The sequence below is a fragment of the Oryctolagus cuniculus genome, chromosome 4 (genome assembly GCF_051225735.1).
Source record: "Oryctolagus cuniculus isolate XC-2025 breed Fujian yellow rabbit chromosome 4, ASM5122573v1, whole genome shotgun sequence".
Taxonomy (NCBI): Eukaryota; Metazoa; Chordata; class Mammalia; order Lagomorpha; family Leporidae; genus Oryctolagus; species Oryctolagus cuniculus.
In genome coordinates this window covers 94,556,738-94,576,347 of record NC_142870.1, presented here as the reverse complement: position 1 = coordinate 94,576,347, position 19,610 = coordinate 94,556,738, and the positions used below count along the sequence as shown (strand labels likewise).

At 58.1% G+C, this 19,610-nt stretch overlaps 2 protein-coding genes across 6 annotated transcripts in view; one reads left to right on the top strand and one right to left on the bottom strand.

The window, feature by feature from the left end:
* The window catches only part of C4H3orf70 (chromosome 4 C3orf70 homolog), an 85,742-nt gene extending 80,812 nt beyond the window's left edge, over positions 1-4,930 (top strand). For both annotated transcript variants that reach the window (XM_008266586.5, XM_089330894.1), the window contains exon 2: positions 189-4,930. In XM_008266586.5, coding sequence (XP_008264808.2) covers positions 189-745 — 557 coding nt within the window. In that variant the 3' untranslated portion in view covers positions 746-4,930. The remainder of the gene's footprint in view (positions 1-188) is intronic.
* Positions 4,931-14,134: 9,204 nt separating this feature from the next.
* Positions 14,135-19,610, bottom strand: part of VPS8 (VPS8 subunit of CORVET complex) — a 274,119-nt gene continuing 268,643 nt past the window's right edge. For all 4 annotated transcript variants that reach the window (XM_008266588.5, XM_089332060.1, XM_089332059.1 and 1 more), the window contains 2 exons: positions 16,660-16,740; positions 14,135-14,807 (listed from right to left, as the gene is read on the bottom strand). In XM_008266588.5, the coding sequence (XP_008264810.1) occupies positions 14,658-14,807; positions 16,660-16,740 (231 nt within the window). In that variant the 3' untranslated portion in view covers positions 14,135-14,657. The remainder of the gene's footprint in view (positions 14,808-16,659; positions 16,741-19,610) is intronic.

The window sequence follows — 19,610 nt, the reverse complement described above, 5'->3', positions numbered from 1 at the left end:
GTAGGAGAGTATGCCGAGTTCCAGATGAAACTAACGCGCTGTGCTCTGTGTTTAATTGGCTGTGACGATGTTGAATGATTCTATCCCAGTTTCCCTTGAGTCTGAGTCCTCAGAAGGAAAGCACTCTGGCGCGTCACTATGGTTTGTACGCGACGTAGACTTCAACCGTCTTCTTTGTGTCCCCACAGGCAAGTACGTGTACCAGCCCATGACCCCCGTGGAGCAGCTCCCAAGCACGGAGATCCCTGCCAGGCCTCGGGAGCCCACAAACACCATTCAGATCTCAGTCTCTCTCACCGAACACTTTTTGAAATTCGCGTCTGTCTTCCAGCCTCCCCTCCCCCCTGACTCACCTAGGTACTGCATGATTTCAGACCTCTTTATCGACAACTATCAGGTCAAATGCATTAACGGGAAGATGTGTTACGTGCAGAAGCAGCCGGCGCCACACTCCCACAAGACGAGCCCCGAGGAGGTCTCCGCACACGATGCCTTAATTTCGAGAGAGAGCAGTACACCAAAAATAGATCACTGCTCTTCTCCCTCCAGTTCCGAGGACTCCGGGATCAACGCCGTCGGGGCTCACTACGTGGAATCGTGCGACGAGGACACGGAGGAAGGCGCAGAACTGAGTTCCGAGGAAGACTACAGTCCCGAGAGCAGCTGGGAGCCGGACGAGTGCACCCTCCTCTCCCCGTCGCAGTCCGATCTGGAAGTGATTGAGACGATAGAAACCACCGTGTGAGCGCAGCCTCCGCTCCTGGCTGAGTTCTTGTACTTTGTCTGATGGATCCTTTCTCCAATGCTGTTAGGATTTTCTACCCCTCTAACACCCATAGCAGTTCAGTGGTCTGCTGATTAGCTTCACTCTTAGTCTTGAACTGAGATTGTTTTTATGATACATGATTTTCCTTTTGTATCTTGAGGTCCTTTCTATGTAGCATCTGGCGTCAAGAATCGTGACCCAGCCTTAATTTCACTGGGGACTTGGAGAGCAGAGGAGCGTCGAAGAGATGGAGGCGCTGCCGGAGTGAAGGTGACGCTGTGTTCTAGAGAGCCGCTCTCCCCCAGACAGGCTCCTGGCATTGCTTTGGCCTGCTCACAGGTACCCCCACCTGCAGGTCCCGTGGGGGAACAGAGTGTGCACTGGGAAGGCTGTTCCTGCCCTTCCCCCTCTCCCTGCCGCCCGCACCACATATGTCGGGGGAGCCAGCGCAGGCCAGCGCAGCGAGCCTGGGCCGAGCTAGATTTCCCGTCAGAGATGGCCTCTCCAGTTTCCTGCTCAGTCTAGCTTTAGCTGAGGGCCACCCTACACACTGCAGGGTGCTAGGGGATGCAGAGTGGGAGCCCACCCCCACAGTGACCCAGCAGGGGACCTGACAGGGGCTCTGAGAACCCAGGGGAAGGAGGCATGGACTTGGCCCTGGCCAGCCGGGGAAGGTGTTGCAGCATTCGGGCTGGCCTCTCGGGTGGGCTCCCCAACATTTCCTGCTTTTCTTAATTGTTCTCCAAACCTGGAGATAACTTTTAGAAAGTTATATAGGTATTATATTTAGGAGGCAGCCACATCAAGAAACAAAAATCCAGTAATAGTTTTAGTTAGCATGGAAATGCTAAAGACGAAAGTCCTTTAGGGATTAGGAATGAATCTAATAGGTTTGATTACTTCCGCTTCATTTGGTTGTATGAAGCACTAGAAGGCGTAGGTGAGAAACGGGCTAGCATTCAGTATGCTGCATGGATTTTTTATGCAAATGCAAAAGCAGTTGAGTTAGTTTGCTGCTAAGTCAGGAGAAAACATTGTGTGTAACAGTCACTCACTCTCCTATACCGACACTCATGCTGTTCTATATGTTGTCTCACATGCACAGAAGAGTGATTCTGTCTTACTTAGCTCTCTTCACAACCCTACTCCTCATCTCCATTCTCGCCAGGCGTTCTCTTGTGCACTGGGTATCTGCCACTTCTCCATGCTTCCTAGCCACGAGGCTTAGTTAAGAATCCAGAAACTTGAAAGGGTGGCCTAATGAACTGTGAGCCACCGGAGCTGGAGATAGAACACTTCTCACACCCCAGGGCTCCGCGGGCGCGCTCCCTGGCTTCATGGTGTCTCCTCGTGAGTCTGTCCACGTGTGTTAAGGGATAAGAGAGGCCTGCTGTGTTCTCCCCAAAGCCTCCACGTGGCATCCTTCCCCAGCTGCTCACGGAAGAGCCTGCTTTCCTAGTCCTGTGTGCGGTTCAGGTGATCAGGTGGAACTCTGTGAGGGTCAGGTGCCCAAACAGATAGGTTTTACAAGATAGAGTGCATTTTTCTTTGAAAACAGTTAGTTAAAAACTTTCTATGCTTATAAAGTTCCCACTCTGTGAAATTTAGACTCGAGGCAAATCAAGGTGGTAAGAGGGGCTCTAAGAACAAGGCACGGGGGAGGGCAGGCGGAGGTGGGGGTGGCCCGAGTGGCCTGGGGACATGGGATTCGCCCTGCCTGAAGCTCTCAGTGACTCTGAGCAAGTGGGCAACTGAAGGCAGGCCTGGGAGGCAAATGCCCACAAGCCACCTCCCAGGCCACTGGATGGGGTTCCGGTCGGTGCTCAGGCTCCTAGCCGCACCATCAGGACCCGGCAGAGCTGGAGCGCTTCCGGCCTGGGGCTCCCCGACTCCCCCCGGGCACACAGTGCAGCTCCTTTCTCTGTACCCTTCACGTCAGTTTTCTATTACGGCCTCACAGCCCCACCTGTTAAACTGATGGCAGCCAGCAACCAGCTGTGCACAGCCATGGAGCTCCCTAGTCCCAGGGCCACACAGCTCGGGAGTGTGGCGCTGTCCGAGTGGGGCTCGTTCTCAGTAATATCTATGACTTCTGTCCAGGTTCTTGTTTTTTTACATTTCTGAACTGCCATGCAGAGTAGCCACGATTTTAATGGAATTTTTTGGATTTGATAATGGTTGATAATCACTTTAAATATTTGCACAATCTGTTTATAATTAAAAACTCACTAAGCTTCACTTACTACTATCTGTTTTATAGAATTGGAACTATTCCATTGGATTCTAAATACCAGATACTTCTGGATCTCAAAATAGCCTTTTCTATAAGCACAAGAATTTTGGTCCTAGCACAGTTAATGTTAGTGATTCTCTGGAGTATGTGTTTGAACTGGAGCTGTTTATGCCTGCATTCCAAAGTCAACTGAGTAGTATATGAAAACGTGTAGTTTGAACTTAAACTGTAGGCCTATTCTGTTCTGTGTTAGATGAAACAATTTCTCCATAGCCCTGATACTATGTGGCTAGTTTGTGTAAGCATATTCATAGGCACTTTAGAAAATGTTAGCCTGCCGCGGGTACTGCAGCCCGTGAACGCACGCGCGTGCAGCAGCCACTCCGGAGCGCAGCACGGCGGGGTGGGCGCTGGGTCAGCCGTCGGCGGCCGGCGTGCACGCGCCTGAGCTGCTCGCTGGCCTCTGTGGGGAGCGTAGTGCCCCGTGTACGTTGCTCAGAGTTGCTGTAGACGTTCAGTTCTCTAAATGTGAAATTTTAACTTTTCTCATCTAATGATTTATTTTAGGATTTTCAAGTTTCAGATATAATCACAACTTTTCTGAGAAATGACAGAGCAACTAAAATGCTTCTGTGATCATAGCCATTTGGTATATTTAAAAAATAAGGCTTTATTGGCACATCTAGGTATTTTATACCTTGCAGTTTTTAAGATTTGAAACGAGAGTTTGAGGATAACCCTGAAGAAAAACACCCGCTTTCCTGAAGGGGCGGGCTCAGTTCTCCATGACACCACACGGAACATCAAAACGCGCGTTATCGGGACCACAGCACCTGACCGTTTTCCTAAAACTACCTTTTAGATTTGGTTTTACCTTGGGAATGCTGGGTTTATTTCTTAACCTCCAAACGCCAGCCCATCTGAAATACCACAGCTCTTTTGGGACTGATTGAAACAAACTCGTTTTACGCAAAATCAGTTCTATCTGGGGTCACGCGATGCAGCCAGAGCCTTCAGAGAGCCGGCAGCGCACGGCCACCACCAGGCAAGGCGAAAAGCACAAGTTAAATATTTATACAGTCAGCTCGCGAGTAGTCTCACGTCTCTGCAGAATTTCCTTGTCGCATTTTGGCTCCTGACCGGGGAAACAGGTTCGCCACTCTTCTTCCCTGCCGGCTCCTTGAAGGCGGCCTGGGCCGGCCGCGGGAGGCGCCCGCCGCAGCAGCTCTGCCGTCCTGGGCCCGCGCACAGCCGGACGGAACTCCAGGGCGCTGCCACGTGGCTTTGGAAGCATTCGCCGTTTGCCAGGACGGCTGCGAGCTGCCTGCTGTGGCACAGGGCCGTGTTCCAGCTGTGCCCGGCCGCGGGTTCCAGGCCGAGCTTGCGTGTCCGCGTGCACGCGGGCGCACCTTGCCATGCTCACTTGCTGTGCCCTTTTCTAAAACCTGTTTGTTTGAAAGTTTTAAGCACAATGTTGAGTCTTCTGTGATCTCCTAAAGTTGCTGTTTTCCTATAGACAGCTCCGATTTCCTTTATGTGTAATACTTTAGCAAAATACTGCCTTGTGAAAATAAACGTGATTTTTTCCCTTTTGTATCAGAACAGATCTGCTGTGGGGGGGTTGGAATGCCGCCCTACCTCCTCTCCCGAATTGGAGAGCTCTGTCCAATTTAAACCCCACCACAGTGTAAGCTTTAAAGAAACCCACGTTCTCCAAATGTGACACGTTCACAGCGCGTGTTCACCATGGCCAGAAGATACACCGTGCGTACCTACCCGCTGTCCGCTCTCAACTGTCAGAGCTTCACAGCGCGCACCTAAGCACCGTCGCCCACTGCCGGCCCCCCGCCACCGCTCCCGGGGACTCCGGAAACTCTGATCCTCTGTTGGCTACATCAGGTTTATATCAAATAAAGCTTGTGACCCACAAAGAGCAGTCCTCTCTCTCAGTTACCGTTTTGTGTTCGACATGCACCTGTCACCCAAGACAGCATTTGGCTTGACCTGAGTGCCGGCCAGGTGGCAAGGGAGGTGGCTGCCTTGCAGGCCAGACCCTCGGGTGCCAAGGCTCAGGGTCCGAGCCTCCGAGCAACAAGCTCATGGGTGCGTTATTAGCACGCCCAGAAAAGCACAGCTCTGGGTGTGGCTTCTATTGAACAGCCTCCTAGCAACTGCTCACTAAAACGTCACTGCCAATACTAAACACAGCTCCCTGGAGGCTTGCTTGCAGTCTCCACAGCTGTGCCGTCGGGGAGACACGGCGGCCCCACCGCACAGAGCAGGGGAGGACCTGGGGCGGGGGCACTTCTCTGCCCACGGCAGCACCGCTGTCGGGCAGGAGGAGCCGGCATTGGAAACCCATCCTGCCGGCGGGGCCGCCTGCTCTTGGTGCTCTGTCTGCATTGCCCCTTCCCGACCCCAACCCAGTGAGTGGCTTCCCACAGGCTGGGGCTCATCTCATGCAGACAGTGTCAGAGCAGTAGCAACACAGCCCCCCCCACCCCCACCCCGTGCTCCTCCCAGGATCCCTGCTTGCACACGTATGTGCACGCACGCCAGCCTTCTGCAGGGATCCCGGTGCTCCGGGGAGGCCACGGTGCCGTCTGTGTAAACGTCCTGGCTGGCACGCTCCTGCCTCCACAAATGCTAGCCTGTCACTTTAAGTGACCCCTGCAGACAGCTCATCTCACTGGCTGTGTGCATTTGCTAATTTCACTCCACATAACTGTTGCCAAGTTCTGGAAGGCATCTCATCGGCGCCTCTGACAGATGCTGACCACACTTTCTGCAGTGGACTTCAATTTAGTGTCCCTTCCTCACAGCAGTTCAGTCTCTGGGAATTGGTAAGAGCTTCAGCCGCCCCCGCCCCAAGTCCCTCCCCGGTTCTGTGCTGCAGAAGGGGCCTAAGACAGGACCTGGGACTGGGTCTTGTTGCAGTAAGGCAGGAGGAGCAGTGAGAGGTCCGATGGACTCTCCAGGACCCAAGGAGCTACAGCAAGCACAGGAGATACAACTAAAACACAAAGTAAAATAAATATGCCAAGATATTAGCAGTGTTTTCGATTTGCCTTTTTGAATCTTCTAGTTTTTGGAAAATGAATCTGTTACTTTTAAAGTCGAAGTTAATATAAATAAGTATAGGTATTCTGGAGATGCTGAGCTCCAGGGTAGTGAGGGCAGGCGGAGCCCCATTTCCCCACTGTGGACAGAGCGGGACCCGGGAGTGCAGGCTCATGCACCTGCCAGAAGAGGGTAAGGGCCGGGCTGGGCGTGTGCGTCCCGGAACAGAGGGGCTTTCGTTCAGGAGCGACCCCGTGCCCGTGCCCCACCCGCCCTGCAAAGGTCACGGCCAGTAGACTGGGGAAAGAAGTTCTTTTGCCCCAGCCTGAAGCTCTAGGTATGAATCTGTAGGATTGGGTTCTGGGGGACACCTTGCTGTGTGTGACACCACGCTGTCACCTGGTGTAAAGCCTCATTGGCTTCTCCCAGGCCTGGAGAGAGATCTGGAACGTTACCACGGGCAGTGGCCAAACAGCATCCAGATGGAGACCCGCAGGTTGCAAGGTTTTCCCACAGGGCAGCAGCTTTGCCGCTCCAGCGACTGCGTGTGCAGGGCAGGGATAATCCGAGTTGACAGTGGAGCAGCCAAGAGTCCATCAGCTGTAAAGGTCTCCTTTATAGCTCTGGCCTCCGCGGCCCCTCCGGCACCACGGCCTCTTCTCTCTCCTCCCACCCCCAAGCCCTCCCGGGCAGGGTCCTGCCCTGCCGTGGGTGAGGGAACCCGGGGAGCCACGCTCAGCCCTCTGGGTGTGGCCTGAGCTGGCCCTCATTGCTAGGTGGCCCCTGGCTCCAAGAATTCATGCTGGGAAGAGGCCTTGATCTTGGCACTTGTAGAATCTGCCGCATCCACATTCCACCTCCCACCCCCTCAACTCCCCCTATGCTCTGTCCCTCCCAGGTGCGCTGTCCCCCTCCCTCAACTCTGGCGCATCCTCAGTATCACCCACCTCGTGCCTGCCCCAGGCCAGTCTGCTCCAGGAGGCTGACTCCTTGCCAGGAACACGGGATGTCTGCCCCAGCCGACGCCTACATGGTGCTCCAAGGGGCGGGCTTCCACCCTGATGTCAATCTGTAAGCCAGTGCAGCCACAGGCCCCTTTATCGGCAGAAGGACGAGGAAGAGCTGTCCCCACCCCAAGAGTGGCCAGCGCAGGGGCCCCAGTACCTGAGGAGCAGCTTCGCTAAGGCCTGTGAGGTCTGCACGGGCGCTCGGCCTCTTCGGCCTGGGAATCTTGAGGAACACAGGGACTCCTGCCTGAGACAGAGGCTGCCCTGGGTAAGTGGGGAAGACACTGGGACCGCAGTGTCCCGACGAAGCCCCAGGTGCTAGTTAAAAGTGGGGTCCGCAGTGCTGCACAATTCACCCAGAGGTCAGTGTGGGATCTGTGGGGCCGAGCTCACTGGGGTCCCTTCGGATTACTGGGGGGGCCACGAGGGGTCACTTTTACTCCCAAAGGATGTAGTCTCCCCCCACAGACCCGTGCAGGTGTCATACAGAGGCCATGGTTGTTGGGGCTGCCCTGGGGTCCCTGAATCCAATGGGAAGTTGTCGGAGCCCGGAAGCGCCTCATGCCAGCGCTCGGAGGTCCCAGGGGGCCAGGCGAGGCTGGCAGTGGCGAAGACGCAGGTTGGAGGGCGCCCCCGGGGAAGTGAGGGGCTTTTGGGGACGTGGAGGATGACGGGCCCATCTGTTCTTCCAGAAAGAGAAGAGGCCAGGGTCAGGAACCCGTGAGTCCCTGCGTGTGCCAGGGGCTGGGGTGTGGCCCCTACCACTGTTACAACCCAGTCCTGACTCCTGAGATGAGAAAGACACACAGTTCTGAGGGGCAGACACGCACAGAGAAGGGCCTCGGTACGAAGCCACCGCTCCCCGCGAGCACCCAGCAGCTTAGCAGCAGGTCCCTTGGCCCCGTGGCCATTCACAACAGAATGTATACACTGGTAGAGTCGCAGGATCGACTGCTTTTTAGCCATGAGAACTAATGGCATGGATAAAGCATGTAGGCAGACCACTGGGCGAAAGGAGCCATTCCCAGAGTACACAGCGGGGAACTGCACCGACACGGAGGTGGAAGCACACACACCCGTGCCCTGCGTCACAGGTGAGCTCGGGTGGGAGGGGCGTGGTCACTGCAGAAAATCAGGAGACACTGGGGTGCCGGTCATTTCTTTGTGCTTCACCTGATGCCGGCTGAACAGATGGGACCACCGGAATTAATCCAGCTGTGTACATGTGGTTTTGCGAACATGTATGTCTCTAGAAAGTTTACTTGAGGGGCTGGCATTGTGGCACAGTGGGCTGAGCCGTCGCCTGTGGTGCCAGCATCCCCTGTGAGCCCTGGTTCAGGTCCCAGCTGCTCCACTTCCAATCCAGCCACCTGCTAGTACACCTGGGAAGGCAGCAGAAGATGCCCCCAAGTGCTTGGGCCCCTGCGCCCACATGGAGACCCCAATGATGGTCCCAGCTCCAGCTGTTGTGGCCATTTGGGGAATGAATCGGCGGATGGAAGCTCTCTTGTCTGTCATAACTCTGCCTTTCAAATAAATCTTTAAAAACTATATAAAAGTTCACCTGAAAGAGATAGTGACTTTAAAGAAAAGCCAGTGCCTCGGTGACTATGCCTGGGCAACTGGGGCTGGGGCCTCTGCAGCCTGGCCTGGAGCAGCTGACCCTGGGGCTGCCTCCTGGGCAGGCGGGGGAGTGGAAACGCTGCTTCTAAAGGCTTCTGGGGCCCTGAATTCCGCATTCGCCAAGCACTTGTTCTCCCCTTCCCTTCGCAAACACCACGCTCCTTCCCGCGAGCAGGCCTGCTGGCCTCCCGTGACATCGTTTAACCAGGGCCCTACGACGGTGGGTGGCACACACGGCTTTTCTTGCGCAGAACTGGGCTGCCCCTGGGGAGCCCTGCAGGTGCACCCCTGCAGCTGGCGGGTGGAACAGATGCAGGGGCCCTGCGGCCTGCCTCCTCCATGCCACTGGCTGGGGTGTGAAGGCCATGAGTATCGTCTGCTTGGCCATGAAAGGGGACAAAGCGGGACACTGAGGCACTGCAGTGAAGTCAGTGCAGCAACTACTGAGGCCCTAAGGCAGGGGTGACTCCGGGACTGGTGGGCGTTAGCACACAGCGCCCACCTCAGGTGGGCCAGGTCTCATGCCTTCCTTCTGGTAGGAAGCTGGAAATTAGCCTATGTGTGTTACAGGGGCCTAAGGAAAACCCAGTGCCGGCGCAAGAAAGAACTCAGCTGTGAGAGCAAGGCAAGACGGGGCATCCATCAGAATGGACGGGCGCGCTGCAGGCAGCACCCCAGGGAGCGCGCAGCCATTCCGACCCGAGAAGGCAAGGCTGTACGGTTTAATGGCGAGAACACATCTGGCAGGCTGGGTTCAAGCTGAGAGCTGAGCGCGCAGTCTGTATTCAGACGGGGGCTTCTAAGGGAATGGGGCCCAGCTGTTCCCGCTGTTTCTGCCGCCCCTATTCTCCGGGACAGAGGGCTTGTGGAGTGTGAGCCTGCCTGCCTTCCCATTTGGTGCCAAGCAGGGAGGATTCTCCTGGGGGATCTTCCTTGGCTGCAAGGGCTGAGCCCACCTGGGAAGTTATCAGGGTCTGCGCAGGAAAGTGTAGTGTAAGATCCTGGGCCGCTTCCACGGTGAGCTCCGGCCATGCTCGATTCTCCTTAGGCTCCTCTCACACGCGTAGGCTGAGTCCTACCTTCCTGTGTAAGAAGTCAGGGAGCGCCCTGTCCAAGAGAACAGGGGGCGCCTCACCTCCCGCTCAAGGGCCGGCGGCTGCCCCAGCGGAGCCCGCACCCCAGGGCCCAGAGCCGCGTGGGACCGAGATGCAGCGGCCACCACCCCACCAAGCGCCCCGCCGCACGCCCAACGAAGCCACCGCGTGCCACCCTCTCCCGACGCAAACCGAGCGCCCCGGCCTCCACCGCCCTGGCCCGGAGCAGAGGCCCCCGCTGTGCGTCCCCGCCGGCAGCACCACCCCCACGCCAGGCGGACCGGACCTGCTGGGGCCCACGCGCCCGACGCTGAGACGGAGGGAGAGGGAGCTTCTCACAGCTCCGGAGGCCCGGCGGGCCTGGGCCGCGCTCTGCTCCCCGGTGGCGCCCGCCGGCCGGCCGCGACCTTGGAGCTGGCCAAGGGCAGGCGGCAGCGTGGCCGGACTCGCAGCCCGCAAGCTGAGCGGGAGTCGCCTGTGAAGGCCCCACCCTCAGCTGCGCGTGTAGTGTCAGCACCTGGATTTTGGAGGGAGGGGCGGCATGAACAGGTGGGCTAGCTTAGTTCTCCCACGTGCAGCAAAGCCACCGGCGTGCGAGGGGGAGGCGGCTGGACGGCCACACCTGGTGGCAGGGAGAAAAAGGGACCCGGAGGGAGGCCGCCCCCGCCGCCCTTCCCACGTGAACAGGCAACCTGAGGGGGCAAGAGGCCCTCGGGTCGTTTTCCTTTAGAACTAAAGTACAGAAATGAACCCGAGTGTGGGCAGAGCTACGCGGGTTTTCCGCGGTGAGTGCCTGCAGCTGGCACGGGGCCATCTTGGACGTTAGGCGGGAATACGTGAGCTGCGCGATTTCCCAGTTGCGGTTTCCTTGGCCCTGCACCTGCACTGTAACCCCACCCCCTTCCCTGTCAATCCGCTGTCCCACCATGCACCTGTGTCTCACCTGGGACTGGGAAGGAGGCCTTGAAGCTTCCAGAAAACCTCACGCACACTGAATCCTGCCCAACTCCACCCTATTTGTATCCTCAATTAGGGCAGAGCCCCTACCCCGTAAAGGGCGTGGCAGTGTTTTTTTTTTTTTTGGGGGGGGGGTCTTTTTGGCTTTGCTTCTCTCTTGCTCTCTCCCTCACGGTGTTGCCCACACTCAGGTGTGAATGTATGTCCACTCACTTTACTCTCACTTTAAATCCTGCTCTCTGGGCCAAAGTTGTGGCGTATCGGTTTAAGATGCTGCCTGCGGTGCCGGCATCCCATATGGGTGCCCGTTAGAGTCTCAGCTGCTCCACTTCTGATCCAGCTCTCTGCTGTGGCCTGGGAGTACGGTCCAAGTGCTTGGGCCCTGCAACCACATGGGAGACCCGGATAAGGCTCCTGGCTCTGGACTTGCCCAGTCCTGGCTGTGGCAGTCAAAGGGGAGTGAACCAGCAGATGGAAAGTCTCTCTCCTCTCTTTCAAAAATAAATAAATCTTAAAAAAAAAAAAAACCTGGGCAGACAGACCGGGAAACACTCCCACAACACAGGGGTGGGGTGCCCGGTTGGTCACGTTTGCGTCCAGGGCAGCCAGCGGCATCTGGCTTGCGGACATGACTGATGTGCGGGCGCTACAGGAAGTCTGTGGGTAAATGGAATTAGTATATCCTTGTGCAAACAGCGTGGGAATCCATGCGGAATGTTCTCATAAAACTCATTTCTCAGTTTTGTGATGACACCTCCGCCCCCTTGTATGCATGCGAGTGTCCTCGGAGGAGGGAAGGGTAAGGTTACTTAACCGGAGCTGGTGGCTGAGAGCAAGTGTTTTCGGGTGTGACAGGACGTCATCCATCCACGTGGTCACCATTCAGCAGGTGCAGGGCCGAAGGCCGTGACCGACGCTGTCTTCTGGCCTGCCCGAGCGCCCTCATCCACGGTGTGGGATGGGAACAGGGGCACATCTCAGCTCCCGCCCCAAAAGGCAGCTGAAGCCTCTCCTCGGAACAGGCACGGGCCGGAGGCGGCACCAGGCGCTGCCCGTTCTGCTGCGGGGCCTGGCTCCTGGCCGCCCGCCCCCCCCCCCCCAGAAGCCTGCAGGCGGTGAGAGCAGTGTGGGGGGGGGACAGCCTTGCCCTGGGGGACTGCTCTGCAGAGGGACTGATATCACCACAGGCTGACACGGGTGCTAAGTGTCATGGGAGGGGCCTGGCCCGTGCCCACGCCCAGCACTGGAGCTGGGGGCTCCCCTACCCTCACACGAGACAAGCAGCTTTTCCGACCCAACCCTGAGGCCACTCCTCGGAAGGCACGACTGCGAGTAATTCTACGGCGATGTGACTCCAAGAAGGGAGGGGGCTCTCGGGGCCGAGAAAACAGCGAAGGGGCTGGGGAAGGGTACTTTGTCAGCGTTTCCTGGTCCCGATGTGAACGAAGGTTCTGATACTCAGTAAACCGCCTTGGTTCTGTTACAATGTTTGTGCCAAGTAGATAGTACAGATTTATGACATACCCTGTATTTTGATGTGTGCACATGTGGAGTGGCTGAATTAAGCTGTTTAACACGTGCATTACTTCACATACTTATTGCTTGTGTGGTAAGAACCCTTAAAATCTACTCAGCGATTTTCAAATCTACAACACTGTCACTCACTCACGCCCCCGGGTATAACTGAAATTGTGTGTCCTTCCAGCATTGCCCAGTGTGCGCTCCCCCCCCCCCCACTCCAGGCTCTGGTAACCACCGCCCACTCTGGTTCCTGGGAGTCCCACTTCTTCACTCTCTAGAGCGGCCGTCTGTGCCTGGCCTCCAGGCTCACCCACCTTACTGCAAAGGGCAAAATTTCCCCTTTCCGGGCTGACCAGTATTCCTGTGTGTGTGTAGACCACTGATGGACAGCTAGGGTGACTCCTCACTGGGGCACTATGAACACTGACGACACAGCCGTGTGTGTGTGTGTGTGTGTGTGTGTAGACCACTGATGGACAGCTAGGGTGACTCCTCACTGGGGCACTATGAACACTGCTGACACAGCCGTGTGTGTGTGTAGACCACCGATGGACAGCTAGGGTGACTCCTCACTGGGGCACTATGAACACTGATGACACAGCCGTGTGTGTGTGTGTGTAGACCACCGATGGACAGCTAGGGTGACTCCTCACTGGGGCACTATGAACACTGATGACACAGCCGTGTGTGTGTGTGTGTGTGTGTAGACCACCGATGGACAGCTAGGGTGACTCCTCACTGGGGCATTATGAACACTGACGACACAGCCGCGTGTGTGTGTGTGTGTGTGTGTGTGTGTGTGTGTGTAGACCACCGATGGACAGCTAGGGTGACTCCTCACTGGGGCACTATGAACACTGACGACACAGCCGCGCACGTGGGGCTGGTTTGCTCCGGTGGTGCACTCTGATTCATTGCTGTTTATCTCTTTTTTGTCGACTCTCACAGGTTTTTGTCCTGTGGGTCCCATGAGGCTAAGACGTCTTTCCGAGCAGGCTGTCGGTAGAGGGTAATAACAACTCTGGGGTCATGAAATCTCTCTTCTACTGTTCCTGGCCCCCCACCCCCTACCTGAGGTTTCCGGTGTCACAACTTAGACCACTTTATATTGTACCATGTGATCAATTCACGCTTCGAGAGCATCCACTTCCTCTGGCTTTGCTTCAGGGCCCACCGGAACCGTGCGGCTGGGGGAGGGGCCCTGCAGGCCCCGGAGCGCAGCGCTGGGTTCCTCGTGTGTCGCTCTGGTGAATTACCCACCACCTCGGGCCTTGGCGGGGGCCTCCCTCACGCAGCTGCGTGGGCGGTGAGCGTCTGACTGGCAGTCACTCGGAGCTCAGCCACTGCGCAGCGTCTCACCTCCCTCCACCCTCCTGCAGGGCCAGCTCCGCGCAGAGCGAAGCGGGCACTTCTGGGCATCCGCTCGGTGCCCGCAGTGCTCTCCTCGGCCGTCTTCCCAGCAGCTGCGTCTCCGGAGGTTGCGTGACTCGCTCAGGTGTGCAGAGGGTCTGCTCCGCCGGAAGCCACCATGTTGGTGCGGCGCGTAGATGGGTATCTATTTCTCAAGGAACCGGCTGGTGGGGCACTGGGGAGTGGGAGGTGGGACCTCGGCCACTGGGCATGGTGACTGCCTGTGGTCCTTGGTCCGGTGACACCCAAAGTCCCAGGCCAGAAACTTCCCCAGCGCTCCTCTCCCGGGCAGTCTCGCCCCTGGCACGGGAGCACCGGGGCGGCGGGCGGCCCTGCCGGGAGCCTGCAGTGGAGCTGCCGGTCCGAGTGGAGCCAGGGCACCCGACTGAGCCACAACAGGGCGTCGTGGCCACAGGGCTGTAGCCAGCCCCGTGCTGGACAGACAGCAAGCTGGGCAGCCAGCGGGACTTACCGCAGAGGGTTTATTGGCAGGATGGACAAGGCTTCCGCGCGGGTGGGCACTGACATACACACATCAAGAGCGAGACGCCCCGAGCCCACCCTGGGCTCTCACCCACGTTTCAGTCACACGGGCCTGGCCACCACAGCTCCCCGCAGGCGTGCAAGTGCCCCCTGTCACCCACAGCTGGCAGAGATGGAGTGTGACGGGCTCTGGCACCGCCACCTGTGTGAGCTCCGCCTGCTCCCCAGGCCCCGAGGAACCAGGGAGCGGTCCCCAGGGGCAAAGCGTGAATCCTGCAGCGCTGGACGGAGCGTGTGGCGGGCCTCTGCTTGCCAGCTCAGCGAACAGCTGCCGGACAACACCGGGAGAGGCAGCGAGTCTGCCTGGGCCTGGCGGGCGGCGACCCTGGGCACGGAGTTCTGCTTGCAACCTCGGCTCTCGAGTATGGGGGCCGTGGAGGCCCAGCCAGTCAGGGGGGGCGCCCGGGATCCTGGGTGGGGCTCCAGGGCCAGGCCCAGGCGCATCAGTCCTCAGTCACGGGCGGGGGCGTGAGCTGCAGCTGGAAGTTCTCGTTCTGGAAGATGCTGCTGAAGGCGGAGCCGCTCTGGGAGCCGCTGAAGGGCCTGTAGCTCTCGCTGCCGCGACTCTGGGAGAGCTCTGTGAGGAGAGCCAGCTGCGAGGGAGAGGCACAGACACGCGTCAGGCAGGGCCTGGCGGGGTGGGGAGCGGAGCTGGGGAGAAGAACCTGGGGCGAGGTCCCCGGTGTGTATCTTCCAAACCAGTATGGACGGGCCTGGACTGCCTCACTCTGCAATGGCGGCACTGGGCCACTCCCCAGGGTACCCACACCCTGTGTCCGATCCTGGACAGCTGGGGGGTCCCTGCTGCTGCCCCTCCCTGAAGCATCCCCTCCTTGGCTCAGCTCACTCCTCTCTCCCCTGGGTGCGCTCTGCGGGGTGGGCACCCCTGCCCTGCACCCATGGGCTGCCAGCTTGCTGTTGTGCCCTGGACAGCTCCACATGGCCCTACTCCACCTACAGCCTACAGGTGCTCCCTGCCCCTCCCCCTCCTCCCCGCCTCTTAAGGGAGGCAGGGGAGCCCGACGGGGGAAGCTGGGCTGTGGCTGCCAGGAGCCACCTCTGTCACCACCAGAGACCTTCCACAACAGCGGGGCTCCGGCGGCCAGCCCTTGAGGTGCCTGGGTGGTCGGAGAAGAGGGGACTCCTCCCAGGTGCGCAGAGCAGACTTCCTGCTGCTCTGCCGTGACACCCCCGTTCCTGAGCACAGGGAGTCACGGGGACCCCACCCCCCTACGCTTTTGACGCGGCTGGGGAAGGCCCATTTCCCACGGAAGCGGACACTTCCGTGTTCTGCAGCATCACAGCTCCGTGGGCTGAAGGGGGAACTCCCATGGAAGGCCTGGAAGAGGGCAGCTGGGACCGGGAAGGGAGGGAGGCGCCAGGCCAGCAGAGCCCTGCACACATCTCCTGGGGTGGACCGCCCCCTGCGAGGCAAGGCCACCCTCCTCTGGGCTGCCCAGCCACCTCGCGGGCATTTGCCTGCGGATGGGTGGTGGCAGGGGGCCCAGGCACAGAGGCCAGGCAGAGGAGCAGCTGGCACAAGCTCAAGATGAGCGCAGGGGGCGTCCCAGAGCTGGCTGGCGCAGAGCGTGCCTGGGGGCAAGGGCACTGTGAGTGGTGGAGATCCAGGAGGATGAGCTGGAAGCAGCGGGGGTCAGGTGATGCACTGGGCGTACTGGGTTTGGAATGAGAACAGCGTGGAGGAGGGGCGGGAGGTCTCTAACCAGCCTGTGAGTGACAGGGAGGCCATGGCAGTGGCAGTACTAGGGAAAGGGGAGGAGGGGAGGATGCCTACAGGGTCTCTGCAGTGAGTGACTGGGGGCTGCACACAGGGCCTGCTCTGACTGGATGAGATGGTGCCATTGCTGGGGCAGCCCTCGGCGAGGGACAGCTGGCCGAGAAAGCCAGGGAGGACACCTGCCGGGGCTTGAGGGACCACAGGGCGGGCCGCCATCTCCAGTCTGCACTGAGGCTGGGGTCCAGACAGCAGGCCAGTGGAGGCGGCTTGTACAGTGTCTAGGACAGGCTTGTTCTCATCTGCCTTTTCCTCCATCTTGAACAAGAAGGCAGATGTGATGGTTCAGGCTGTAGCCACGTGCAAGCCACGTGTTAGGGACGGCAGGGCCACAGAGATCTGCGCTGCCTATCTGTGTTATTCACGGCACTTCTACTTTGCATTTGGCTTTCCTGCACACATGCCCAGGGCTGGGTGGGGTGCGGGGCACATCTGCAGAGCCTCCTGCCTGTGGAATTAGGCCTCTGGCTCACGCTCTCTGGAGGGAGGTCCTGTGTCCTTGTGGCCACAACAAGTGAGAGACAGATTTCCCTGCTGCTTGGCCAAGTCCTGAGGGTCTCCCGGGGAGACCAGAAGTAGTCAAGGGCATTGCCATCCCAAGACAGTGAATTATAAATGGAAATAAAAACAAACAACCACACAAGTTTTACCCTGGAACTCCCTCGATAGAGACGGCAAAGCTGATCAAATGCTTGCATTTGCTGTGGATCCAGAACAGGTTCTGAGCTTGCCTGAGAAAGAGAACACGAGAGGATTAGGAACAGGACATGGCTGGGTCCACAGCCACGCTGAAGCGGACATGGTGCTTCCTTCGGGCTTCCGAAGACAAAGCCCGCTGTGGGCAGTCAGTTATCGGAAGTGGGCCTGCCCCTCTCCGGTCTTCCTGGTGCTGCCACCAGGGTGCTCCGGCTGCGGCCCCTGCCTGATCTAGTGTGGTCTTGGGGTTTTCCGGATTTGTGATCTCCCTCTAGGGCTCTCAGCCCCTCTTCACCGATCCTGTGCAGCGCACGTGGCCGTGGGCCTTGCTGTTCCACCTCCCTTGGTGATGGTCACAGGGGAGTGGGGGATGCATCATCAGTGAAAATCCCGTCGCTGCCCTGTCTCAGCAAGTGGAGGCTGCTGTGGGCGTCTGGCCAGCTCTGAGAACACTCCCGCTTTGTCACACCTGAGACCGGGGCAGAGCACACCCACTCCGCTGCTCTCCCCTCCATGGCCCTGAGCAACTCCTACGGAGGGAGAAGAAACAGGAACCAGCAGCCAGTGGCCCTGGAGTCCGAGGCTCTGACCCCGACCTGCTCAGAGACCTTGGCAAGCACCTCCCCTCTCTGAGCCTCCCGAGAGGGGCAGTGCTGACCTGTGCGGCCGCTGGAGATGCCACCGATGAGGCACTGGCCTACCTGGCCCCAGGCAGGCGCTCAGTATGTGCTGGTTTTCCTGGCACAACTTGGACAGCCTTGGCTAAACGGAACATCAGAAGTGTTTTGATGTATGTGACTGAGACTCATAGAACACGTCTCTCCGCCCTGTGTTGAGAGCGCCCCGGCGAATGGCGGCGTGACTGAACACACGACCAAATCACTGGGCGAGATGGGTCCCAGCGATCATGCTCTGGGGGCCACAGCTCCACGTAAGCACGAGTCTGCACGGGCAAGGCCAGGCCGTAGGGTTGAGGGGGCTACAAAACGCAGTAGCAGGACACGTGCTGGGGACAGGCAAGTGCCATGATGGAACCCACACCTGTGTCCAGGATGTGCAAGGCGACAGCATGGACAGAGAGGTGGCTCAGGGCAAAATAGGTCACTCACAGCAGTGACCATGGGCTGAGCACTGTGCCGTGCCCCCTGTGCTGTCCATAGTTCTGTCTCGAAACCCACAGAGCCACACCACTGGCAAGGCCCGGCAGGCAGCCCACTTGAGAAAGCATCATATATAGGACTGTCCAGAGGTGAAGTCGGTTTCACTTTTCCTAGGCCTGGGCTCAGCGGTGTGGGGCTGGCATGAAGTCAGCCCCTCTGCAGCTGCTCACGTGGACAGTGCTGTGGTGGGCAGGATCTCACTGGGATCTCACTGGCACCCCAGAGACAAGGTCAGGGCTTTGATGTTGTAGAAAAGAGCTCAGAAGAGAAGATGGGGGCTGGTGCTGTGGCGTAGCAGGTTAAAGCCCCTGCCAGCAGCACTGGCATCCCATATGGGTGCTGGTTCCAATCCCGGCCGCTCCACTTCAATCCAGTTCCCTGCTAATGGCCGGAAAAACAGTGGAAGATGGCCAAGTCCTTGGGCCCCTGCCACTCACGTGGGAGACCCAGAAGCAGCTCCTGGCTCCTGACTTCCTCCTGGTCAAGCCCCAGCAGTTGTGGCCATTTGGGGAGTGAACCAGCAGATGGAAGACCTCTCACTGTCTCTGTAACTGCCTTTCAAATCAAGTCTTCCTTTTACAAAGGTGCTTGTGTAGAACAGCCCTGGGCCTTGAATCCCTGCCAAGGAACAGGAAACCCCCACCCACGACTGTACTAGGCAATGCAGCAAAGCTGCCCCCAGACCTGGACGACTCCCATCGGAGCCTGCACAGCCAGAAGCCAGGCTGGACGCTGTGCTCCTCGGACCAGCTGTTTCCTTTTCTGCTTCTCTGAGCAGGGAGCTCAGAACCCAACCGTGTGCTACATAGACTCAGCAACCGCCAGTGCTGGTGGCAGCCAGAGGTGCTGTTTAACCCCTGGTTTTGCATTCTTTCCCACAGACATACAGTTTCTTATAATCTAGATCTCCTCACTTATTTCATCCTATGGGCTGTATTTCAGAAGCCAATTCTAATCTTAACAAAAAGGGAAGGTTTGTCAGCTCACAAGTAGCAAATGCTCCTACTAAAAACAGAATCCGGCTCGCAAGCCCCAGGAAACGCTCGCTGTCCAGGACTCTATTTCAGGCGCGGGGTGAAGAGCCTGGCCCGGGAGTTTGCTCACCGAGGCAGAAAGCACCCACGTCTCCCACGACGGTGCCGTCGCCTCCTCCCATCTCACGGCAGAATCACAGGGACCTTGTTAAAGTGGGCGTCAGCAGGCCTGGGGCGGGGCTGGGGTTCCCACCGGCCCTTGAAGAAGCAAGACTCTAATCTGACCACGGGAACCACCACACGGGGCTGGAGCTGTCCTGCGGAATCCACGTGCTGAGAGGTCGCTCTGAGGTCCCTGGTATTTTGTCTCCTTCTGGTTCAACTGCACCAAACCAACCAATTAGCACTGTTTTTTCCCTAAGCCGTCCTCATTAGGTGGGTTGTTTTCAACGCTCACTGAGCTGACGTGCATCTTGGCGAAGCTTGTTAGGAATGTGTAACAGGACAAGCCTGTCCCTTTGAATCTTATAGATCGGCCGGCTTACACCTCAGGGCTGAGTCAGCCTGGAGGAGCCAGGGTGGGCTCCGACACGCCGCCATCAGGGGTGCGTGCACGCGCTGATGCTCTCGCTGGGCTCTCGCTCTCCCTTCCTAACTGCCTGGAGACGCTGAGAGAAGGGGATTCTAATGCCACCTTTCAGACATGGGGAGATGTGGCCGTGTCATGGGTGTGGCGTAACTGAAGGCGAGTTTCTTCTAGCCTAAGCCACA